At 41.7% G+C, this 26,868-nt stretch overlaps 1 protein-coding gene across 12 annotated transcripts in view; it reads left to right on the top strand.

Moving 5' to 3' along the window:
* The window catches only part of CACNB2 (calcium voltage-gated channel auxiliary subunit beta 2), a 355,444-nt gene that overhangs the window by 287,336 nt on the left and 41,240 nt on the right, over positions 1-26,868 (top strand). For all 12 annotated transcript variants that reach the window (XM_053572162.1, XM_053572163.1, XM_053572165.1 and 9 more), the window contains 2 exons: positions 20,722-20,844; positions 22,978-23,114. In XM_053572162.1, coding sequence (XP_053428137.1) covers positions 20,722-20,844; positions 22,978-23,114 — 260 coding nt within the window. The remainder of the gene's footprint in view (positions 1-20,721; positions 20,845-22,977; positions 23,115-26,868) is intronic.

Genomic DNA, 26,868 nt, shown 5'->3' with positions numbered 1-26,868 from the left:
GCTGATTCAGAATCACCAACGCTAGTTTACATTCAATTCAAGACAGCTAGCCTGAAAATAGCCTTAATGACGCATGCAAAGTGTTTTCCTCGGAACAGACTCTGGACTTATTAGTGTCTGAAGCTATCAGTCAATTCTCCTCTGGTGCACTGGTGTGTTCGTAAGCAACACCAGAAATGTGTGCCTCCCCCTGTCAGTCCCACGGAGAATTCACGTAACTTGCTTTAAATAGCCAAAGTGGGGAAAGAGCTTGACTTTATGGGATTCTTAAAAATATACTTGTCTTTTTCGAGCTGTAAAATAGCAAGTGAAAACTACCAGCTAGAAGGAAAAAAATCATTTCTTGGGATTTCAATTGGCTTTTTCACATAGGAGAACTGGGGCCAAGTTGTAACTGGAGAAGGTTCCAGAGTAGGAGGTAGGGACAGCAGGTGTGGCTCCCTGCCACGCGCTGCACTCTGTGACCTTGAATTAGACACAAAGTTGCTGGGCCTCAGCTTTTCATTTTTAAAATACGAGGGTTGGGTTCGCTCGCTAAGAGCTCTTTTTGCTATAATGGTCAAAACATGATGTTTCAAGATGTTTTGCTGATATTTCTCACGTGGAAAATGGGCCTTCTTGAAAACATGTAATTATACTTTTTGGTAGAAGGCGTGCTCATAGAGCAGTGGAGGAGAGCTGACAGCAGCTGGCAGGATTGTGTCATGTTATCTAATATACAGGGGAGCTGAGGGCCAGAAAGGCAGGGTGACTCCCAGGGACAGTGGACTCTGGTCCTGTGGTCACATTCTGGCCATAAACCAGGTGCTTAGTCAGACTCATGGTCTCATGTGCCATTGTCCAGTTCCCTTGGTTCGTGAGGCTGCGCCAGGGTGGAGATGCCAGCTCAGCAGCTGTCTTCCTTGGAGCTGTGTCCTCTGCGTGTTAAGTACTGTCTCAGCAACAGCTCCCCGTTCCAGGAGACAGGGCTGGGCGGATAATCTTGTGAATGCAAAGCACAGGGAAGCATCTCATTTGCCTTTTGAAAGAGCAGATTCAGCATTGGCTAAATATTGGCCCACTAAATACTGGGGCACGGAAAGGAAAAATCCTGTTTCCTCTCCACTGAACTGCTTCTCTTAATTCTTCCAGCTCCAGATACGTTTCCCACCGCACCCACCACAGACACACATTAAGAAATTTTCCTATTTTCTGTAGACACCAAGTTGGTGTCCTAAATTTGTATTTAATTCTTTTTTATTTTTTAATTTTTGTTGTTATATAGGATCTTACTCTGTTTCCCCAGCTAGAGAGCAGTGGCATCATCATACCTCATAGCTACCTTAAACTCCTGGGCTCAAACGATCTTCCCGCTTCAGCCTCCCAAGTATCTGCGACTACAGGCACATGCCACAGACCTGGCTATTTTTTAATTGTTTTTTTTTTTTTTTTGTAGAGACAGAGTGTTGCTCTTGTTCAGTCTGGTCTTGAACTCCTGGCCTTGTCAATGTATCTGCCCACCTTTATCTCCCAAAGTGCTAGGGTTGCAAAAGGGAACCGCTGCATCCAGCCTCAATTCAATTCTGACCCTGGCTGGAGTTAGTGCAGACCCAACAGGTGGAGGGCTCAGTCCCAAAATATTGTTCCCATTTTAGACAATAGTCACCAAAAAATGAGTCTGCAGGTGTCCCACGGAGAGCACATGCAGTGAGAATAAGACCGAATCTGTCAGGTGAGGGCTGACATGACGCTGCGGTCTGGTCGGCTTGGGTCCTAAGTGACATTTACCTCCTGGCTCCCATTCTTACTGTTTTATAAGCTCCACTTCAACCTGAAAGTGTATCTTGAGTAATGTAGGGCAATTGGTTTAGAAGATTAACTTTTGAATGAGAATTGTGGTGGGCTGTGGCTTATGTGTTATGGTGATTACTGCTGTTTAAGATAAGCGTTAATTACTGTTGTTTAAGATAAGGGTTAGTACAGCTCTTGCTTTTAACTTTTAACTGTGATTTTGGAAACGGAAGAATCAGTAGTCTTGAAAAGGCTACTCTCACTGTTCTCCAGAATTGCTGGCTTCTGGCAAAGTTTGGTGGATATAATCCGTCTCTGCATACTGGCTGACAGTGACGCGCAGCCAGACCCTCTCGGTCTAGTGACATCACAACTTCTGTCCAACTTGGCTACACATTGGAGGTTCCCACGGTGCCCTCCCTGTGTTCAGTAATTTGGTAGAATAGTTCACAGTGCTCATTAAAAAAAATTGCTTGCTGGGCTGCTGGTTTATTACAAAAGGATGCAACTGAGGGAGAGCCAGATGATACAGATGTTGGGGGGAGCTTCTACCCTCCTGCCCCTCATGTTTTCTCCAACTTGGAAGCTCCCCGAACACCAGCCTCTGGGGTGTCATGGAGGCATCATTACTTAGGCACAATTGATTAAATCACTGCCCCTCTCTTCTCTCCAGAGCTTGGGCGGGGGTGGGGGGGGAGGGTGGCTGAAAGATCTGACCGTCTAATCATGTGGTTGGTTCCTCCTCAATCAGCCCCCCATCCTGAGCCCATCTGGGGGCCCTCAGTTCCCAGCCACCTCATTATCATCATAAAAGACACCCCTTCAAAGGGTCTGTGTTCCAGGAAATAGGAACCCTGACCAAATATATACTGAGGGTGTGTAAAAAGTGTATACACGCTTTTAAAAAGGAAAACATTATATTAAAACTGTAATACTCGATATATATATTAACATTTATTATCTGGTATATTGCATCTTTCGTCATTGCAGAAGTCAAACGTAACTTGATATTTTAATACAGTTTTTTTCTTTCTTAAAATGTATGTGCATTTTTTTGTTTTTTGCACCCTCTGTATTTCTCCTCATGTCACAAAATATCGCCAGTGCTTACCTCGGGCCACATTCTGAGAGTATAGTTATGATTACTGATCTCTGGATCTAGGAATACCTTATTGATCCTTCCACAACCTTCCTCTCAAATAACAAATCTTACTATTGATCTATTAGTAGCAGACTGGAAGACCTCGAGATCGATTGATCTTCTCTGAAACTTCATTTGTGTATGTTTTTTGAATGTGTCCTGATTCCAGGCACTGGGCTGAGAGCTTTGTGTGTTCCAGCTCACTTCATGTTCACAAAACCTTCTTTTAAGATGTGGGAGCTGCACTGAGAATGGTTTACGTGCACTGGGGCACACAGCCAGTTCATGGCCGAGGTTGGACTCCCCCAGTGTGATGACTGCTTCCTCTGCTACTTTCCGTAGAAAGGTCTGGAGAACCACCAGATAGAGCCCCAACTTCCATTTGATCACAGTTCACAGTTATGTTGAATTTTGTGATTTTTATTTCCCCTTAAAGACAGTTTCTCATTATGATCTTCTTCAGAATTTGCTAAAGACATTTGAAATGTATACTGTGAAAAATAAGAGCTGTCTATGTTGGTATAGCCACTCGACAGTGAACATAAGTAGGAAACTTCTCAAGCCGCTATGAGAAAGAGGATGTCAGCTGGGAGCCCGGCGGTGGTGGCATCCATATTTTCATCCAAGTACGACTTACTTAGAAAGTTCCTCTTTCCACCCAGAGGAGCAGAGTGTGGTTACAAATCGGCCACTTTGAAGGTTGAAGCCAACCAGGGGGAAACAGAGTCAGAAGCAGGAAGCTGAAAGGCCAGAGGAGCAGAGAAGAAAGACGTTCATGGTTCCTCAGGAATTAGATCAAGTTTTTTGTTGTTGTTGTTTTTTTTAAGACCATTGCAGGAGAAAAGGAACCTCCATCATAGTAAAGACGTTAAGCCTACAGTGTTAGGAACTTCTGGCAACTGCCGACAGACAGGCTGCGCTTAGTAATGGGAACCCTTATACCCGGACAAAAGCTGCCACCCTGGGCAGAAGTGTCCCAGCTGAGCCTCACCCGTGAGAAAGGGAGTTCTGTATTGGATGAGTTTAGAGGATTTCTGAGCCACTGAACCATAGGAAGGAAGAAGGAGTGATTCATGCACTAAACCACTTATGATTACTTATATAAAATTATGCTTGTGTTGCAGCACGAGGCACACGCTTGTTGTGTATGGTTTTTATTGTACAGTGAGGTTTCCGTTCTGGATCCTTTTGTTGTCTGTAGTCAAGATCCAGACTGAAAGTTCCCCCAAGGATGGTCAGTGCCCGTTGTGGGGGCCATAGTGGGTATGTCTATGTTACGCAGAACCATTTAGAAAAAAGAAAAAAAAAACTTTCTTCAAAGCTTTTTTCTACCTGGGTGCACCACACATTCTTATGTCCATCGACCTAAACAATTATGGGAAACCTAACACTTTTCTATTCATGACACAAGAATTTAACTAAAATGAACAAAAATGCAAGAAGTGAATGCTCCATCACTCCTTTGTCACCACTCCTTCCACATTCTTTTATTATTTCGGAATAAAATCCTAGAAATCTGTGACTATTTGGGTGCCTACAATTTTTGCTAATTTTGAGCGTTTCTTTTTATTTTTTTTAACTTAGGTAAAGGGGTTAAAGTCCATTTTTTTCACATGGATTACGCTGGGCAGTGGTGACATTTGGCCTTTTACTGTTCCCATCGCCTGACAGGTGTATGTTGCGCCCTAATGCCTCGTTCCTCACCCCGTCCCACCCTCCTGGGTCTTCAGCGTCTCCATCACCCACTCTGTCCACGCGTGCACATTAGTTAGGGCCCGTGTGTCAGTGTGAAGGTGTGGTTTTTGAGTTTCTGAGTCGTCTCACTAAAGATAATGGCCTCCAGTTCCATCTACGTTGCTGCAAAAGACATAATTTCATTCTTTTTATGGCTAAATAATATGTCATTGTATGTCATCAAGTCATCCGCTGATGAACGCTTGGGTTGATTCCATATCTTTGCTGTCATGAATGGTTCAGCATTTCTTTTTATAAGTAGAAAAGTTCTAGAATGTTAGAATTCTTTGTAAGTAGAAATATTCAGTAAAAAGAACCAAAGTAGATGCATATAGCTGTGTGTGATGCATATAGTTTATATATGTATTTTTTCATATTTATCTGTCTATATATCCTGAAACCCTTTTCCTGATTTTTTTTTTTTTTTCCTGCCAAGATTAAGTAGAAAGGCCCACAGAGTGTGTGATGCCGTCTTTTGGCAGGTGTGTGCTGAGAAATGCCTGCAGACATGCCTGGAGTTCTTAATAAAAATCCCAAGAAAATGACTTGTGGGAACCATAAAAATCAAAGATAACTTCTGGGACCTATAGCGGGGACTGGCTTGCTCTCCAAAAACGTTGACAAATTGTTAGGACTGTTTTCTGAGACAGTCCATGAAATATACAAGAAGCAAGCTCATTACTTTTATAGTCAGGCAATGTTTTCAATTTACAAGTTCATCTCCCAAGTTCATCGTATGTTTGCTTGATCCATTCTACTTGGCTTTGAATGACTCTGGCCTGTCTCAGAAAACTAAACTAGTTATCAAAGGAGAATGAGCTACCGATATGAAGGGCATTCACAGTAGTAGGCCTTGGGTTCTGTGAATGCCGAGTATCTTAAAGGTTGACTGTAAACATAGGGGGAAATGGGAAATTATAGCTTAATGTACTTTGTATTTACAAAATACTCCATTTCATTAAAAAATTTCACAAAGATGTGGCCAAACAAGTGGAAAATACTTTCTAAATATTTCGTAAAATTTTGTAATGAATAGTTTGGAAATACAGGTATGTTCAGCTACAATTTCCCATTTTTCCCTATGTGTAGTGCCATTAGCGGTAACTTTTGGGACACCCTGTACTTTTAAAATAACAGCCTCACAGAGCAAAACCCATCTCTCTCTGTTGAGCTGTGTTCTCCTTGCCAAGCAATGGCACTTAATAAACACTTAATTCAAAAGGAAATGATTTGATTACTGAACTAATTCTACCAAGTGTCCCTAGTTAGGTTGAAGAAAACACAGTCCAGAACTTGTACATTTCCAGCACATCCTTTTGACTCTCAGAGCTGAGGGCAGATGGGGAGGGCTGAGAGAAATGAGGTATGTTGACCCCTCCTGGTACGCGTGAGAATTACCACTATTACCATTATCTTCCTGGAGGGAAATACGGGTAATGTGTACCAAATCTTTTCAGATATAAACCTCTTTTGATCTAAGAATTTGTCTAACGAGTCTGTGGCTCTACCACCCTGAATGTGGTCGATCTTGTCTGATGGAAGCTCAGCAAGGTTGGGCGTAGTTAGTTCTTGGATTGGAGAATGTGTCTAAGGAAATAATTAAGGATAAAATGTTTTAGGGACGTGTTTGTAGTAGTAAGAAATGTGTAATAATAATATAGACATTTTCTTATGCACCCGTGAGATCCTCTTGGCCTCACCTGCCTCTCGTTCTGTCCATTTTTGTGGTGATTCCCCTGTGGGGGGGTCAACAGGTCTTTGTTGATGACCACAGGTGTTGCGCACAGGGAAGGCACATATGGCAGGGCAAACCTTTGACCAGGAGATGAATAAACGAGATTAAAAAAAAATCCTCCACCTGATAGACTGTCCTGAGACTTGGTTTATATGTCTTTTCAGAGGATACTCCAGGAGGGTTAAGCCAGCGTCACACCTACTGGCTGTCAGGTCAGCGATGGCTGGTCTCTCTCTCTCGCCCCTCATGTCTTTTCTCTGGGGTTGCATGCCTACGTAAACTCTGTGGCTTAGCTTCTGATTTTTGGGGAACTGGAAAGTCATCTGATTGGTTAAATGAGCTGTCTCACCTAGCCAATGGATGCAGACAGGTGTGGCCATTAAAAATGACATGGATGGATGGAACTGGACACCATTCTAAGTGACGTATCACAAGAATGGAAAAGCCAACAGCACATGTGCTAATTATTAAATTGAAATGAATCAATCAATCACTTACAGGCATACGTGGAAATAATACTCAGCGGAAATCGAGCAGGTGGGCGGGGAGGAGGAGGAGGTGAGTGAAGTCACACCTAACAGGCGCAGTGCAAACTATCCACGTGATGGGCACACTTATACAATTGACTCACACTCTACAAAAGCAAATTTATGCAAGCAAAGCAATGGTGCCCTCATAATATTCTGAAATAAAAAATAATAGAAATATTTTTAAAAAATAAAAAGAAAATGGCATGGAAAGACAACAGCCTTTTAAATGAAATTAGGTGGTTTCCAAATTTTATTTCCAGTACAGTGCTGATTTTGTTTGGATTTTTATTTTATTTTTTTTTTTTAATTTTTTAAGCATATGTGTAATCTCTAAAATGTTAACTGGATCATGAAGTCATAGAAGACATTTTCTTTTACTTGATGCATTTCCTAGATATTCTATATTGTATGTTTTTTAAGTGAAAATTTAGTTGGATATATATTCTGTAAGAGTTCCAGCTGGGAAATATAAAAGATACAAATGTAGAAGCTATAACCAAGAAATAGTAAATTTAAATTATTTGAAGGATTGTATATGAATTAGTGAAATTTGATAAGTTCTGAAATAAGTAACCTGTCACTTCTGTAGGATATGATGACATGTAATAGAATTTTGGAACGATTAGAGGATGCGTAGAAATAAACGAAAACAAAAGTGTTACCAATGAGGCCGTGGTGTCTCTTGAAGACAGTGTAGGGCTGTAAGAGAGTGTGTACTTTTGACCTAGATTTCGGTCCTGGATCCTTACTAGATATGTGAGCACAGGCACCTCTCTGACCCCCCCCCCCACCTTCTGTTTCCTCTTTTCAGTAATATGGAGTCCTGCAGTAACTCACAGGGTTTGTATGAGGACTGAATGAGATCTGTTTAAGCACATTCTACATAGTAGGATTCAAGCAATTATCAATTATTATAGTCTAATGTCTCAAAAAGCAAGCCTGTTTACCACCAGACCAAATCATGTATTTATATATGAACAAATATATCAAATATATACATGGATTTATATATAAATATATATGATCTATATATAAATATACATATGATCTCTATATGTTACTGCCACAGGTCTACCCAAGGAAGTTGAAGATGCTGTGTGTTGGATTTGTATCCAACATTAACAGCCTTTCCTGAAACTGTGACTCACAGAGGGCCACAAGGAGCCTGGAAATATCTCCTAACTTTATTGAAGATGCCTCAGGCAGATGTTTGGGATATCTTTAGTCAGGACCTTTAGAGTCATTCTAAGTTATTATCAGAATTCATTTGTATAATAGATGTTCAGATGATAACATCACATCTGAAAATACACGTCCGTCATTGTGGAGCATGTCATTATTAGAAGATTCTTCGTATATTAAGCTGATTTCTGCCTTCCTCAAGGGTCTGCCCCTTTGAACCTTGTTCTACCCTGTCAAGCAGAGTGACAATCTGTCACAAAGCTTTACTCCAGAAAGTCTTGCAACCCTGAAATAAGGGGCAGTGACAAAGGTGGGTTTTTTTTAAAGAGTTTCTAAAGAGTGAGTAACCAGACAGAGTCTTACACTCAGAACCTGCCACCCACAACTGCATGCACTAATTTATTACCTGCCAAAGCTTGGATCTTGGTCATGGAGATAACTCTGCTTGGTTTTTTGGTTTGTTTGTTTTTTGTTTGTTTGTTTGTTTGTTTTTTTAGTTTAAGAAAGATAAAACAGTGTGAAATAAATGGCAAAATAAAAACTCTCAAGTTTGCATAACTTTTTTTTTTGAGACAGAGTCTCACTTTGGTGCCCTCTGTAGAGTACTGTGTCATCATAGCTCACAGCAACCTCAAACTCTCGGGCTCAAGCCATCCTTCTGTCTCAGCTTCCTAAGTAGCTGGGACTACAGGTACCCACCACAACACTCAGCTAGTTTTAGAAATGGGGTCTCGCTCTTGCTCAGGCTGATCTTGAACTCCTGAGATCCACCTGCCTTGGCCTCCCAGAGTTGTAGGATTACAGGCCTGAGCCACAAGCCACAGCACCCAGTCTCGAGCTTGCATAACTTTTGATCGCTAGAACTGTATGAACTTAGCTGAAACCACAGCTGTTAGTATGGAGAAGAAAAGTGAAGATTACTGAATTAACACAAAATAGGATGTGTCTCTTTGTCAGCACATACTTTGTAAAGGCTTTCCTTGTATTTGTTTAGAATGCTTCGTTGGAATTTCTTTGCACTGTATAATTTTCTACGTAAGTATGGAATAGATATAACTGTTCAAATGCTAGCAGTAATTTTAAAAGGATACCATTATTAGTTTCTTTTAACTCTTTTATCCCCATTTTTGCCAGAGAATATAAATACTAAGCGGAACCATGGCGGCAAAGGTAAAAAAACAAACTCCCCCAAAAAAAAACACCTGCTCAGTGCTCCAGGTTCTGAATATTTTCTGGGCCACATTTATGGACTAAATCCCGTCAAAGAAGGGTGCCGCTGGTAACTATCAAGATATCCCTCTGTCACCCTGCTTTTTATTTGTACTTTTTGCAAATTTTTGTACTTTAAGCAAAATAGAAATAGTATGAGAAAAAAACAGCTTAGTAGCTGGGACAGCAAAGTGGGTTCAGTGTGTTAACAGGTAAGCAAAGAAAAAGAATAAAAATGCAAAATTGTTACTTAGGTGTGAAAGGCAAAAACTGTATAAAAGATGCAGCCAGCCAAGAGGAGAGTGGGCAGATTGATCTAAAGGCAACAGCCAAACAATCCGAACGTTTCAACTTCCTTAGCTAAAGTTTGCTGGTCTGGTGTAGGCACAAGTTCCCCCACTAGGGTTCAAGGGACACAGGGAAGGAAACCCTGTGTCTTGCACAGTTTTATCCTTTAAGTGTTCAGTGCTGGATTTTATTTATTTGTTTGTTTATGAGACAGGGTCTCGTTGCAGTCTTGAACTCGTGGGCTTAAGCAGGTCTCCTGTCTCTGCCTCCCAAAGTGCTGTGGTTCCAAGTGTGAGCCGCTGTGCCTGGCCCTATGCAGGATTTTAAATAAAATAGATTCTAAGTAAATGTTTCTTGAAAGAGGAATGAATTTTTATTGACTTGACATTTTCCTAATATTTTTCTGAAAAGGCATATAGGAATTTTAGATAAATAATCTAATAATCTTTGATTATTAGTGATTTTAACATCAAGACAATGTTCTGTTTTTCTCTAGAAATACAAACCATCACGTTGGTTTGGTTAAGGCAACCAAAGACGGGAAAAAATGTCTTGTTCTATAATAAGCCTAAAATAAAATTAATTGCTCTCAAATTATATACCACTGGCTTCCAAATCACTTGAGAAATGCTGTTATCATACTTGGTAAAGCTACCAAGGCATGAAATCAAATATATAAATAGTTGTTTTCCACTTAAGATGCTGGCTTGTCTGAGAATTGTGTTCACATTCCCGAGCAGTCAGAGAAGCCAGGCATTTCACCGTCCAGAGAAAAGAACAGGGAGAGTTGCTGTACCTTTGGAAGACCTCACTCTAGTAAAAGACAGCTGTTTGGGGGAAAGGAGCCGGCACATTCTTACCAATGGAGAATGTTTTATTGATACTAAATAACAGTGGACTCCAGCGAACTCACAGAGACTGTATCTCTCTGTGATACAGTCTCTCTCTTTTGAGTGGGTTTCTCATGGGATGAATCCCTCCATAGATGTTTGCTTTTCCTGGTGAAGGTTTGCTGGTCTGTTCGGGCTGCTTTAACAGACTACCAGGGACTGGGGGACTTATAAATGATAGAAATGTATTTCTCAAGGTTTCGGAGGCTGAGTCTTTGTAAAGAAGTATGGAGAATCCTCAGAGAATAAAATTACAAGTTGGAAGAGCTCCCATCACAAAGTCCCAAAGCTGCAGATGCTGGTACGGATGTGGAGAGGAAGGAACACTTTACACTGTGGCTGGGATCGCAAACTAATACAGCCTTTTTGGAAAGAAGTATGGAGAAACCTCAAAGAACTCAAAGTAGACCTTCCATTTGATCCCGCAATCCCATTACTAGGTATCTACCCAGAAGAACAAAAAGCATCTTATCATAAGGACATTTTCACTAGAATGTTTATCACAGCTCAGTTCACAATCGCCAAGGTGTGGAAACAACCCAAGTGCCCATCCACACATGAATGGATTAATAAACCGTGGTAGATGTATACCAGGGAATACTATTCAGCCATAAAAAGATGGAGGCTTTACATCTTTTGTATTAGCCTAGATGGAATTTGAGAACTTTCTCTCAAGTAAAGTATCACAAGAACGGAAAAGCAACTACCCAGCATACTCAATACTAATATGAAAGCAGTAGATGCACAAATACATGCCCACCCCATAAAAAAGATGGAGACTTTACGTCTTTTGTATTAGCCTAGATGGAGTTGGGTGGAGGGGAAGGAGAAAAGGGGAAATTACTGGGCGGAGGGAGGATTAGTGTAGTCTCAACTAACAGGCACAAAGTAGGGGTGTATGGCACACCTCCTGGGGAGGGACCCGGCTGCCACCTGGACTTTACCTAACAAATGCAGACAAAGGAACCTAATTGTACCCTCATGTTCATCTGGAGAAAAAAATTGAAAAAAAAAAGAGTTTGGAGGCTGAGAAGTCTGAGATCAAGGTGCCAATAGGTTCAGCGTCTGGTAAGGGCCTGAATCCTAGTTCACGGACAAGCATCTTTTTGCCGTAATCTCAGAAGGTGGGAAGGGAAGCAAGACCGCAAGGGGGCCCTTCATGAGAGTGCCACCTGCAGGAGGTCATTGCCTCCTAAGGGCCCCCCTCTGAATACCATCGCTGTGGGCATTAGGATTCAACACATGAATGTTGGGGGACGTAAACGTTCAATCTGTAACAACTAGTGATTTATCTTGTGCATGCCTTAATTGAAGACCTCGGATCTAACCTGATCAGTTCCCTTGATGAGCAGAAGGAAAAGGCCTTGCCACATTTCTCTGTACATTTGTCATTGTTACTCTAGTCTCACTTTACCTTGCCTGTTGATTCTGCACCTGTCTGCAGTCGCAGTATGCGCTCCATAAAACACCTCTGCGAGAGTTCAGCTATTTTTCTGTTTCAAAGGGTAAAACATTCTATATATTGTTTCCTACACAGTGGCTTTTCAAGTGATAAAAGATTAGATTTTGCTTTGAACATATACCCCTTTGCTTCTTAATATGTCTGTTTTACACTTGATAACTGTTTTATATATACGCACCCTTGTCTGCATGTTAGTCATAGAAAACGAGCCTAATTAGACCCTCCCAGCTTTCACAGTGTTTCAGAGATTCCGTTTTGTGGGCCCTGGAGCCATGGTAATAGAGAATTATATGGAATAGTTGTCCTGTAAGTACCTGACACTTGATTTCTCTAACTGAAGAAAACCAATTCCTTAATTGATTCCTCTAGCAGTTTATTTCTGCATATTTACCACTGTAGTAAGTACTTGGAGCCCGGGATCAAAAAATAAAGAGGAATATAGATCATTCACCAGAAAAAGGTAGCAACCAATACCTGTATCAGGGATCACTTCATAGAAGTAGGTAAAAATGCCCCCAACCATATGCAGAATACATTTGTATACATACTATAATATACACTGTCACACAATGGCTGTATGTATAAAGTTCAGAGCAAGATGGGAAAAAAGCAATTTCTTTTTTATTTTTTTGCAGTTTTTGGCCGGGGCTGGGTTTAAACCCGCCACCTCTGGCATATGGGGCCGCGCCCAACTCTGCTGAGCCACAGGTGCTGCCTGGAAAAAAGCAATTTTAAAGCCGTGACATCTTGATGAAGGATTACGCTTTTAACTCTCTTACCTGGATGATGATGCCCATATATTCTAGCAGGGTGTGGCTAGCCTATCATAATGGATGACCTTGACTGTCAAAGGGGTTTTAATACTGCCAGGCAAGCCTACCATTCTTCCGTGGTCCAGTGATGCTCTGTGGTCTTAGATAACTGTGACATATTGTCTTATCCCTGGCCAAACCTCTAATACCTTCTTCCCCGTCTCCCGTCCACCTTCCTATTCTGCGGAGAAATGAAACCAATGAGCAGATGATGATGCCCCATGCCCCATGACGGGCAGCTGTACCTGGACACGTGGTCTCTTGGCCTGTGTCTGGCGTTGGAGGCCCTGCCCCCGGTGGTCATGGGCCTCTCCTCTCCCCAGGCAGTTCTGTCCTCTTTTGAATATTATCATAGTTTCTTCTCTGCAAGATCATTCCTGTAGCATAGAAATAAGCTATGATTTCTCCTACTTTAAAGGGAAAGATCTTCAACTCTTCCCCTGCCCTCTGTCGCTCCTGTCCCCCCTGTGTAGCAGAATTCCTTGGAGGACCTGTCTGTACCTCTCAGGTCCATTTCTTTTCTTCCTCTTCTTCTGCCACTGAAGTCAGCGATGGCCTCTGGGTTGCAAAGTCCACATGGCGGTTCCCAGCCCTCTTACTACATCTGGTATCGGGATTTCATGTTGTTGATCACTTTCTTATCTTCAGGACACTTCACTTGGCTTTCTATAAATTACAGTCTAAGCAGTCTTTCTTTTCCATCTTTGGTCCTCCTAAGTGTTTTTGGTAGCAGAGGGCCCTCATGCAGGCTCGTGTCCTTGGCTGTGTCATCAGACTTCAATGAATTTAAATGCCATCCTTATGCCTAAGACTTACAACCTTATATTTTAGCCCAGATCATTCTTCCAAGCAGATGTTGAGCACTCTTCCAAACCCTAGTTGGATGTTTCATACAGTCTCAGATTGTTGCCGCCTAGCCACCCACCGAGAACCTTGCCCCATATCGCTTGACGTATTGATAATTCCACCCTTCAGATGCGCTGCCTTTGACTGTCTTTCATACCTACAACCAATCTAGTCAGCAAGTCCTATTGGTTCTACTTTGAAAATGCATCAGAGTTGAAACATTCCCCCACCCTTGCTGCTGCCTCGATGGCAGACTGTCATCTTTCTTCCTGGATTATGGTGATTCTCCAACCGAGATCTTGTCTCCATGCTCAGCCCCGGAGTCTCCTTTCAATTCAGCAGCTGTCACAGTCCTTTTAACATGTCAGAACATATCACTCCTCTGCAGAAAAGCCTCCAGCCACTTTTCATCTCATTTAGTACAAAAGCCAGAAGTCTTGACTGTGACCAGAGGGTTCTGGCCGTGTCTTTTCTTCTCTCCCCAGTTGGCCCCATCAGCCATTCTGGTCTCCTGCTGTTCCTCAGGTGCAGCTGACCTGCTGCTGCCTCGGGGCCTCTGCAGAGGCTGCTCCCTCTGCCTGGAGTCTGGAGAGACACACTCCCTCACCTCCTTTACGCTTTTGTTCAAAGGTCACCTCCCTGATGCAAGCTACCGGAGCTCCCCATTTAAAATTGCATGTTCCCTGTCACTTTGCACCCTAGTTTTCCTTCCTTTTTTTTTTTTCATTTTCCTTCTAGCATATTATCTACTTCACTTGTTTATTACATCTATTGCTTATGGTGGGTCTCTCCCCTCTGAAATGGAAGCTCCTAGAGGGCAGTAGGTCTTAGTTTCTGTTGTTTACTGAAGTATGAGGTCAAGACAATTCAGTTTGCAAACTCGTTCTAAAGAAAGTGCTTTGGAGGGTGGAGCAGGCACTACCCTTGGTGCATAGCTTCTCAGCGAGTATTTCGGAGGTGACTGTGCGCGTGTTCAGCAGTAAGGTCCACTTTTTCTAGGATGAGTTCCCCAACTTAATCATCTGGCCTAGTAGGACGACAGCTCTGATGGCCATTCCAGAAAAAGAATGCTTCAAATCGCTTCGAAGGGTGAACTAGTTGCTGGCGTTGACGCACAGCTTCCCAAGGGGAGTACTTCAAAGGTGATCGTAGAGATATTTAGCAATGAGGTAGGTAGCATTTCTTTTAGGACAAAGTTGCGGCATTTATTGCCAGACCTCCTGTATCCCAATTGTGCAAAGTAGTATCCGATAAATTCATATGAATGAATGAATGAGTCACTGCTAACTCCAGAGCAGCCCCCTCACCACCCCACGCCCCTTTGGCTGTCTCCCTTCCTCCACGCTTACTCTTTATCACACAGCTTTGCTTTCCTTTATTCATTGTTAGGAATTATATTACTCATGGTATCTTCTGCACTAGAATTTAAGAGAAGTTATACAAGGGCATTAAGTTGAGATAGTAATTATGAACTTAATGTTTATTAAGGGAATCAGTTTTATAGAAGAAACTTGAATTTCTCAGCTCAGTTAACTGCATATGTAAATTTTATCTTGTGACGAATCTGTGATTGTTTGCTTATTCAGTCTGATTCAGTGTTTAGTCATCAGGGGACATAATCAGTTGTTCCTCTTTTGATCACTGTGGTTTGATGTGTTTTGCTATTAAAAGAATTCTCAGACTACCCAACAGCTTATAATAAATGATGCAAAGATTTTTAAAAGGTCAGTGATGGGCAAGACTCAAGATTTTTCACACTATATGGTAGACATTTTGCCTCTGTATGGGGAATAACATGAAGTTGAGAAATAAAATGAAGTTGAAAAGTTTCCTTCTCTATTGAAAGAATTTTTGATTGTCACTAAAGTAGCAAAACGATACTGAGACGTTGTAATCGGAAAAGGATAATGGAAATGAAATATGAATAAGTAAGAAATACAACAGATACCTATAATCTGATTCCTAAAAGTAAAACCGCTGTCTCTTTGGTTCTGGAGTGCTTCTTATGTAAGACTGTGCTCTGACTCGAGGCATTTAAAATTATAAAAGAGTAGAATCGTTTTATAGGAAAATATTGTATCCTATAAGAAATTGGATCCCAAAACCCTGATATTCAACTCTTTTTCTATAATCTCTTAGAATAGGGATCTGGGTCATATTTTTCTTTAAATTCCTTTTTAAAAGATTGTACTTTGGGAGAAGGTAGTATTTAAGACAAATTCATTACTGACATTAAAACAAACTGTGAATTTCCTTTTTATGTTATTAGCTATTGATGGTTTCAGAATGAAGGTGGAAAAGCTTTGCCATTCAGCATAGTACATTCATCTCTGTATTAACAAGTGAAGAAGTCAATCCACAAAATTTAAGTGATTATATACCACGATCAGATGTTGATGTTTATTCTTGAGTGAATTTCATTTTGCCTTCTAATAATATGTTTTCTACCACACCCACATTTATAATAAACTTGAGGTAAACATTTGTGTTTGTTGGACGTTGGATTCATTCAAATTATTAGCTTCCCTATGAACTCATTAAATCATTGTTTAGGATGAAAGCTGGAAATATTGCCATAAATTTATGATAATCTGTTTATTCTGCTTCACCACCAAAGAGAAATTTTAGGTTAATTATCTCCTACTTGTAATAATTGGTTTTTAACACCTTAGGCCTAGTGATTCTAGAAGGTTGGGAGAAAACAGAAGTTGCTTCAGCCATAAACCTTAAATGGAGCCCATGGGCCCTGTGGAGCTGATGGGGCTTCCTATGCATGTGAGAAAAGGCAGGTCCTGCCATGGGATGAGCTGCCCGCGTGGGGCACTCATACCCATCTGTTAAGGATTGGGTCCAGCGTCTGGCTACAGAAACAAAGCACGCGGCAGTGTGGTTAAGGATGTTAAGGTATGGGTTGAGGGCATGTGTGAGAGCAGAAGCGTGTAGGTGGCAAGTTTGGGGCCATCCTATTGGGTCTTTCTGCCATGCAGTGGCAGTGCTGGCAATGGGTAAGAGGTAATGAAATGAGGGGGTTTGAACCTTCAGTAGCATTCTTTGGGTGACTGAATTGCTCTGAATGGAATGACTTGTAATCATCAACACAAGTCCATCGTAAAAGCTATAAACTGAGTAGAACTGTGTGTGTAGCCACAACCAAGAACCGTAGCAGGAGCTAAAGAACCCTATGTGGTCTCCCTGGTCTCTTTGCTTGGGTGTTGGAGCAGCCACCCAGGCTCCTAGTGTCCCTTGCTGTCTCACAGCGCCCTCATGACAATGATTCTATGCTAGACAATCCAGTAACAGGTGACTGGAGTCCCCTCATCCTGATCTTCCCGAGAGTGGCTGGCATAGACATGTCTGTAGTTGGCCATCCTGGAGCTCTCTGAAGAATCCTGAGTGATAACAGCAGAGTGTGTTGAGCTGATGCACCAAAGTTACATGGAGAATGAATCTTTCAAAAAGTAATCAACTCGGAAAACAAACTCTAAGGCTGTTTTAAATCCTTAATCTATGAAAAAAAATTTTTTTGGAAGAGATAAGATCTTACTCTTTTGCCGGCTGGAGTGCAGTGGCTCCGTCATAGCTCACTGCAGCCTTGAACTCCTGGGCTCAACTGATCCTCCTGCCTTAGCCTCCTGAGTAGCTGGGACCATAGGCAGGTACCACCACACTTGGATAATTTTTTCCTATTTTTATTTTTGTAGAGATGGGGTCTTTTTATGTTGCCCAGGCTGGTCTTGAACACCTGGCCTCCAGTGATCCTCCCACCACAGTCTCCCAAAGTGCTGGGATTACAGGAATGAGTCATTGTGCCCAGCCAAAACATTTTATCCTAAGGAACTTTGCATGAGTTTTATTCTTGTTTGACTGTTGTTGAACTAGAGTGGCTGTGTCCTTTCAATTCTCCCTGTGCAGGGCCCTCAGCAACACTTTTGTAAGCTATGACACCATGTACATTTTCACATCCCAGTTCATTTTGCTTTACATATTGTAAAAAGGAGATGCAAAGACAGCTATATCCAAATAGCGAAAATTACGGTTCGAAATTGCTGTTGATTTACTGCACCTGAAATTGATTTAAGGGCAGAGAGGCAGAAATAGGTGGCCTTTATAATGAATAGCCATAGTTCTAACTTGTGAAAGTGCTCATTCCATATAAGACCACAGGGTAAACTACGGCCTTTTTTTTTTTTTTTTTTTTACCATTTTTGTACCAACCAATTTTTGTAAATTATAACTTTCAAGTCTTCAAATTTCACACAAACATCTAAGTGCCCTAGAATTGCCATCAATGTACCCTTTTGAATGAAAATCACTTAAATCCTGCAAAAGGAACTGAAGCTTTTGAGTGAGACGGTTAGATGTGACTGCCATCTCAATTGCTTTTGGTCTGGGAGAACTTTTATTTTTTTTTTTTTCTACCTTCCACTACAGTTACCCTAAAATTTTATTTATTTTTTTTTCTACCTTCCACTACAGTTACCCTAAAATTTTATTTATTTTTTTTTTATTTGAGAGACAGGGTGTCATTGTGTTGCCCAAGATGGAGTCAAACCCCTGGGCTCAAGTAACCTCTCATTTCAGCCTCTCATAGCTAGGACTAAAGGTGCACACCACCATGTCCAGCTGGGAGAACTTTTTGAGCCTTAGTTTCCTCACCTGGGAAAAAAACAATTGTTGCTGGGATTAAATTAAATGCAGCAGTCTCTGTATAACACACAGCACATCGCTTTTCATTTGACAGACATTCCCTGAGTATAGCTGTGGGATATGCCTTTCACTTCTCTTCCCACCTTTCTCTCCAGCCATGGCCAAGCCTTTCAGATAAACTTGCGAGGCCTTGGAGGGTGAGAGAAAGGACAGCTGGAAGAAGGAACCTACAGCCTGAAGTGAACCCAATTCTCAGAGCTCGCCTTTGCTTTCGTTCTTCAGGTCTGGACTAACTTTGCCTCCCTCAAGGTCCAAGGCACCTCTTGGGTTCCAGAGTGAGGTGCAGGTCTCACCACCAGCCCCACTGTTCCCCATGGTCCTGTGAGGCTTCTGGACAGAACCAGTTTCTTGCCTCCTGGTTCTTCTTGCTTATCAGGACTTCGCTTTACCTTTAAAAGAAGGAAAAAGAGAGACCGAGAGAGAGGTAATAGGAATATGCAGGTAAATGGCCTCAAATTCAAAAGTGAATTTCCAATTGGAAACAAAGGCAAGAGCCTCCCCCCTCCAAATGATGAGAGGAAAGGCCCCTGTGGCCCTGTCCCTGCTGAGTTTTTTGGACAACAATGAAAATGCTAACCTAGAGCAGGATATATTTGATAAAGAAGAGTTTTGTGGGATAAAAATGCAGTGCTTTCTTCATAAATGGTCCTTGGAACTTCAAGTTGGTTAAGAATAAAATAGAATAAATGACCCTGGTATCGGAGGACTATCAAAGGGAATCCAAACTAAAGAGCTAAAACAAGGCAAGCAAAATGAATATAAAGAAACTTATCATTTTCTCATGTCCCAGAGGACATGACAGAATCCACATTTGAGGACAGCATCTCGAGTCTCCCAGAGATTTGCATGCATCCCGTGGTGAGTATTAAACTGTGTTATGAGTTTGGTCTGAGGAGGATTTCAGCAGGGGAGCGCTTAGGAAACCATATGTGCTGGGCCTTAATAGATGACCAAATGTGGGGAATATTAATAATTATATCATTAGTGGGCTGAGTGTGGTGGCCCATGCCTGTAATCCTAGCACTCTGGGAGGCTGAGGCAGGTGGATTGCAGGTGATTTTAGGAGTTCAAGGCCAGCCTGAGCAAAAGCGAGACCCCATCCTTAAAAATAGCTGATGTCGTAGTGGGCACCTGTAGTCTCAGCTACTCAGGTAGCGGAGGCAAGAGGATCACGTGAGCCCAAGAGTTTGAGGTTGCTGTGAGCTTTGATGCCATGGCACTTTACCGAGGGCAACAAAGTGAGGCGCTCTCTCATAAGATAAAATAAAATAGCATCCTTAAAAGTTATAATGGATACCAGGAATTGCCTTTTAAATACTTAAATTCACTTCGTGTCTGTTGTGTCTATATCCAAAACTTGGTCCTCCTTGTCCAGTCTGCAGGCAGGGGGTGCACCAGAGAACCTTCACTGCTCTTAACCCAGTCCCCAGCCCCAGATACAGATGAGGGGGCCAATGTGCAAATGAGGTGGGTTCCCTCCCTTCCAGCTGCCTCTTAGTTCTGCCTGGCAAGTCCAGGTCAAGAGCTCGCTGAGCAGGAAGAACCTGCCAAGAGGAAGCCCCAGATGTATTTTTTTTTTTTTTTGGCCGGGGCTGGGTTTGAACTCACCACCTCCGGTATATGGGACTGGTGCCCTACTCCTTTGAGCCACAGGCGACGCCCGCCCCAGATGTCTTTAACATGGAAGAAGCACATCAGAACAGCATCTCTTTTTGCCGTTCCTGAGCTTACCTATTTTTTCATCTTGAGAGTTAAACAGGTATTGCCTAAAGAGAGGACAGAGGCTTATCTGTACATTTTCAAACCATCAAATAATGGAGAGGTTAATTAATGGCATCGTCTTTGATGGCTGCATAAACTCCAGGAGAAGAAATAGTAGGATAAAATCTCATCCCTTTCTTAATTCCCTGCAGCCATGAAGAATAGTTACTACAATTGTCTGTACTCCCTGGTTCTTTGCTCCTTCAGAATAGTTTACCTTTTGGATTGATGTCCTTTATGATTAATTAGAGTCTGTGTCTGGGGAGGTAGTTTCTGCATCGTTTCCATGGAAACCAAAGAACTGGGCCTTCTATTCATGTTGCGTTTTCTAATTTCCGGTTGCTACAAGCTGTGATGATGTAAACACGTGTTTGGGGAGTTCATCTTCACCTCCCTTACACATAGTCCTTTCAAAGAGAAGAACTGCCTTTTGCTAGTTTGGAAATGGGTCGTATGCAGCTGAGAGCTGGAAGATTCCCCACGTGCTGGGAATACTAACAAGCTGTCTGTGATAAAGAACCAACGCAGGGAAAAGTACCACTGATTACAATACTTACTCCGTGTCTATTTGTATCTGGCAGAGGGGGGAAAGGAGGAAGACTTGCTTTGGGGGTCCTTATTTTTTTTTTCTCCCTTCTCTTTCCCCCACTTTAGACAAAGCCTGTTGCGTTTGCAGTTCGGACAAATGTCGGCTACAGCGCAGCCCACGAAGACGATGTGCCGGTACCAGGCATGGCCATCTCGTTCGAATCAAAAGATTTTCTGCATGTTAAGGAAGTAAGGACAGTAATTTCCATGTCTGTCGCCATGATTTTTTTACCGTGACATATCATTTGTTATTTCTCATTGCTGTGAAATAGCCTTGCATAGGAGCTAGGATTATATAACATACATACTAAATCCCTGGCTCTCAACCTTTGCTAATATAAATAGATTTTTTTAAAGCAGAAAGAAGTCAGAGGCCTCTTGCAATAACTTCAGCGCTCCCTTGGGCAGTGGCCCAGAAATTGGGAACTGCCGGAGTAGATGATCCTTTTTTTATGCTTAACCTGTTACTTTTTCTTTTCATGTTTAACCTTGACGATGTGAAGTTTCTCCTGATGTCTGAAGTTTAGCCATCTGGGGAGAGTTCAGTAATAATATCTAGAATTCACGACTGCCCTCTCTGCTGACAGTGTCTAAACTCAGACTGGAGGTACCCCTATTTCCTGCTTGGACGCTACATTTGTGCCACGGGAGGAAGAATGGTAGGAACTGGGGCTAGTGAGGCAAGAAAAAGTTAATTAGGAAAATTATTTTTCTTTGTTTTTGTTTTTTTTTTTAAAGAGACAGAGTCTCACTTTGTCACCCTCAGTAGAGTGCTATGGCATCGCAGCTCACAGCAACCTCCAGCTCCTGGGCTTAGGCAATTGTCTTGCCTCAGCCTCCTGAGTAACTGGTTCCACAGGCGCCTGCCACAATGCCCTGCTATTTTTTTTGTTGCAGCTTGGCCCGGGCTGGATTTGAACCCGCCATTCTCAGTATATGGGGCAGGTGCCCTACTCACTGAGCACAGGCGCCACCCTAGGAAAATTCTTTTTCTTCCGTGTCGAAAGTCTCCACCTTTCCGTTAACAATGACATAGGCTGTTCAACTGGGAAAATTCTCCCTTACTTAAGGTTTGTTTGGAGTCTACATTTACCACATGGCTGTGTTAAGTGACCAGAAATTCCCACATCATCATCTCAGTGTGGAAGCGCGAAGTTTCCTTGGACCTGTAGGAATTTATAATTTGAGCCCTTCTGTGTAGAGAAGGATATGTCAGAGAGAGCATATGTACATTTAACTGTTCACTGAGCTAAACAAAGGAGGTGATGACTGCCTGTTAAAGAGCCTAGAGAATTTAGAGCCTCCCGTTTCAATAACTTGTAAACAGAGATGCAAAATAGTGGCTAGACAGGAAAGGTAAGAAAAGTTTTCAGAAGTGGCATGCCTAAAATCTCACCTTGCAACAGGAGGTTAGATTGCCACAGCATGACTAATGCCAGAGGAAGATCTTTTCCTATCATGAGAGAAAAAGAAAAACCACATAGGCTTCAAGGATGTGCTCAAAAACAAACTTATTGGGTTGAGGAAAATGAAACCAAGCCATAAAGACTCAAGCTAAATATTCCACCTGCAGGGGATAAATTGTCAACATTAGTAAAAGGAGGGAAATCATCTGTGAACATGGTATTGGGTAATTATAAACATGTTTACACAAAGACACATTTTTCTTTGACACGAAATATCTAAGGTAAACTTCAATATTTATCTCTTTCTGTTAATACTTCTAATTTATCTGATAATATAAGACAGTGTTTTTCGACCTTTTTTCAATCTCATGGCATACTTGAACCTGTAGGTAAAATTTCATGGCACACTTAAATTATGTTGATCAAAATGAAAAAAGAAAAAGGAATATATTTCCTGTGCTTTGAACTTATCTCAAGAATAATTGAATCAATGATCTTTAAAAATTTTCATGGCACACCTAAGGTCCACCCACTGCACACCAGTTGGAAAGCACTGATATGAGGAGAGATCTCTGTAAATACTTCCTAGATCCTAATGATGTTTTGCTAGGAAGAGCCTTAAATCTTTGAACCCAGAAGGCTTATCCTATAACTGCTGCTGCAGCCACTCAATTCAGCCTGTTCCCAGGAGAGAGAAGGGAGCAGAAAGCCTTCCACGGATTGCCAGGAGCACCAAAATCTTTCCACTCTTACCTTTAGCACGAACTGAAGAGTGTCTTGAGTTGTGATATTGGAGGCCTCATTGTTCATTGTAATTGCCATATTGCTGTCTGTTAAAAATAGTTCATATGGAGAAATAATTCTGGGGACGTGAGCCTCTCAGCACCAATTTTAATACTTTTGATTTTGTGTTTAGAAATTTAATAATGACTGGTGGATAGGACGACTGGTGAAAGAAGGCTGTGAAATCGGATTCATTCCAAGCCCGGTGAAACTAGAGAACATGAGGCTGCAGCATGAGCAGAGGGCCAAGCAGGGGAAGTTCTACTCCAGGTAGGAGAATAACGTCAAGGGCGTGCGTCAGAGTCGCCATCATGCCGTCATCTGCGTCCTGTCCTTTCCTGTACTCTGCCCTCTGTAGTAATATGTTAAAAAGGACATGGGTGACACGGTTCATCAGTAGCATCACAAATCCTGCACTTGCAAAACTTCATCACAGCATGAAACTTTCATCCTAATTGGGTGAGAATCAAATTAATGATTATCTTTCATGAAAATATCCAAGGTCATAGAGTATTAAATTCAGGCTTTAATGCCAGAAATTCTGAATTCTTAATTGTTCATTGACAAGTGCTCTGGTGACTAATCCTGGCGCCTGTAACTGCCTGGCATGGCAGGGAGACATTATAAAGATGACGGTCTCAGACATCACCGCAAACAGCAGTTCTTGTCATCTGTTACTTTCATTTTCACCTGAGAAACTCAATTTTCAGTTCTATCCATTGTGAAGTGCTTAAAAGAAAAGCTAACTGTGAAACAAGTTACAACTGCCTTTGCAGGTCACAGTTAGATGGGTTATGTAACAGGCTGGGGCTGACTGATCATTCTTAGGATTCTTGAGACTGTTTTGCCCCTCACTGAATCACTGGAAGGGCTACTCCGATGTGCAGTGAATTTTAATTTGAACCTTCTGCAGATGAGTCCAAGGATGCGGTGTGCCTCCCTATGTGACAGGATGTGGGCTATGGCAAGATTTTCTTTAATGTGAATAGCAGATTTCTGTTTTCTCTGGCTTATAGCCAGATGTGTTTATAGAATGATGGAAATTCCTTTGTCGATGATAGTATTTTAATGTTAGCAAGGATTTCTCTCGCATGTCAGGTGAGGGAAATAGACTATTCTCTGTAGTTTAGAATGCCGCCCTCATTAGCCAGCATTTTATAATTGTCAAGTTCATTCAGTTCAGGTAGATTCCTCTGTGTTTTGAGACCTCTCACCCAGAGTTGACTTTCACTAATCCCTGGGTCATGGAGGCATCTCAGGATCCTGAGATGCATTAAGTCATGTTTAAGTAGAGGTGTGGAGATGGGACCAAGGTGAGAAGGTCTGATGCTGTTCTCTCAAATTTTGACTTTTATTTTGTGTTTTTCTCCTTTCCGTCTGATATCTAACATTAGTTAATAAAATCGTATAATGTAGAAAATGCTCATTTTCATAGGTCATAGACATTGTTGTTATCAGCTAGGTACTATAGAGTTGAGGTTTGAAGTCATTCCAGCTGGGGATGGTTCGCTTTTAGTTTGTTAAGGCTAATTCAGCAGTTCTCAGAATTTTCTTGTCCAGTCCCTTGAGAAAGGGATTCTGTGGTCAAATGAATTTAGGATAGTACCAGGTACTGGAAAGTTATTTTAGGGTTCTTCAGAGCCATTAATATATTAATAATGTGCACCATGCATCTGGGTAGTGGAATGGCTGTATTTTTCATGTACAGTATTTACTAAAATTACCTTCTTATAAAAACTTCTGTGGTTCAGGTCTTGAGAATGTTTTATTCGGCGGCGCCCATAGCTCAGTGGTTACAATGCCAGCCACATACACTGAGGCTGGAGGGTTCGAACCCAGCCTGGGCCTGCTAAACAACAATAGTAACTACAAGAAAAGTAGCTGGGCACTGTGGCGGGCGCCTGTAGTCCCAGCTACTTGGGAGGCTGAGGCAAGAGAATCACTTAAGCCCGAGAGTTTGAGGTTGCTGTGAGCTGTAACAGCACAGCACTCTACCAAGGGAGACAGCTGAGACTATCTCCAAAAAAAAAAAAAAATGTTTCGTAGAAGGCATTTTGGAAAATGTGGGATGGATTTTTGCAGAGGTGAGCTTGTATGTCTTTCTCTGCTTCTTCCTATGGTGAGAAATGAGAACTATTTCACAAGGAGTAGAAAGGGAGTAGAAATCTTCGCCAAAATTCTTAGGGAGACTAGGTCTCTCCTCTGCCTTCCGACTGAGCCTCCATAATCCAGTGTTAATGCTGAGCTCGGCTTTCTAAGAACCTGTGGGAAAGGCAGGTATGAGAGCCCCTAGTCAGAGATGAGCCAACTGGCCAAGAGAGGCTGGGGACCTGATCATGGCCACAGAGCCTAGTAAGCAGTAGGAACCAGGGTGGTACCCAGACCTCAGCCCTGCTGTCTACCAATTATGGGGTCACGGCCTGCCTGGCACAGCCAAGCAAAGAATGAACTGTTATTGTCATAAATATTCAAATATATTTTTTTACTATAGCACTTTTTGCTTAAAGGACTACAAATTATCCATATAACATCTCAGAACTTACCTTAGGGCAAGGATTACCTTTTCTTACAGCTGTATACATTTTCCTTTGATTTTCTTGATTTTATTTTTGTCCTGAGCTTTTGCCTCAGCATGTGAAAATATTTTTCTGGCTGACAGCGGGTTTTACATTTGTCTCCTAACATTTTCAATGTCGTTTTGTTTTGAGGACATAATCAGAATCTGGCAGTGTTTAAAAACCTTGATACGTAAATTAAAACAATTGACGGAAATCAAAGGCCATAGAATTGGGGCACACACAATTCAAGAACTTGGCATTTTTGTAGAATTAAAAGTCAAGGGCAAATCTCTATCTGACCATTTTCACTATTTGCCATATTTCTGACTGTTTTATACAACTCCAATAATATTTTGACTATTGGTAAAAATCAAAGAGATTCTGTAAAGACAGCCAACCCTTAAAATTTTTTTTTCATTTAAGAAAATTCAAAGGGAATTTGCTTGAACCAAAATTCAACTTAAAACTTTAGAAAATTTTAAAAAACGACATACTTCTGGGAAAAAAAAATATTTTGGTCCTGGTGATAAGTGCCTTTGCATAACTGCCAGGAGTTGCTCCTATAAATGCCTCTGTTTATTAACTGCATTACTGTCTGGTGTCATTAAGGGAGCTGGAGTATCTCTTAAGAACCTTGAAAAGATAAGTAGCCCTCCTGCTAGTCACCTGATAATATTCTTGATGTTTGGTGTATGCATTAAAAGTCCAGAAGAGCAGCAAGGAGAGCCAGCCTGTGACTGATATTCTCAAGGAACTTATTTTTCACATTAGCATTTACATAAATGACTGTTGTCCTTTGATGCATAGATAGTGTAACCAGTTCTTTCAACTAGACCTGGCATGGTCACAGTAATAAACATCAGGCAATGAGATCATCTTGCCCAAATTCAGTGATGCTCTTTTTTTTTTTTTTCTTTTTGGCTTCCTGATCTTGAAGTCCATGTTGCTTTTTTAAGATGTTCCTTGCCATCTTCTGCAAAGAGGCCAGTTAGCAATACGTTACTTAGCTTGCTGGTACACTGGCAAAGAAAAAAAATGTTGTTACTCTAGTATTAATTAGCTCCCCAAATTTCTAAGACACTGAAGCATACCTTACTTTAAACTTTAGAACGTGGCAGCTCTGAGAGGATCAGAAGTAATGATATAGTCCCATCGTTCTCAGGGTAACCATGTTTAATCCCCATGCTAGTTATGCCTGAGAAATGTTCTAGGCACTGTCCAGTGGTGAAATTGTACAGATACTCAGCTTGTCACGTTTCTTCGCGTGTCTTTTAAAGGTGAGCTTGTTTTTGTACTGCTCTGCTGTTCTCTCTTGGGTCACCTGGGAGCACTGGAGTACTCTGAGTCTTAGTGTACCAAAGATAATCAGGCCAAGATAAAAAGAGCTGGAACCAGACAACAAAGAAACGTTAGGTCTGGGTGTCAGCCTTCAGGTTCAGGAGTAGATGTTGCCGCTGAGGGTCTCT

The sequence above is a fragment of the Nycticebus coucang genome, chromosome 20, assembly GCF_027406575.1.
Source record: "Nycticebus coucang isolate mNycCou1 chromosome 20, mNycCou1.pri, whole genome shotgun sequence".
In the NCBI taxonomy this organism is placed as follows: Eukaryota; Metazoa; Chordata; class Mammalia; order Primates; family Lorisidae; genus Nycticebus; species Nycticebus coucang.
Note: the sequence above shows the minus strand (reverse complement) of the source record. Positions and strands in the feature narration are given on the sequence as shown.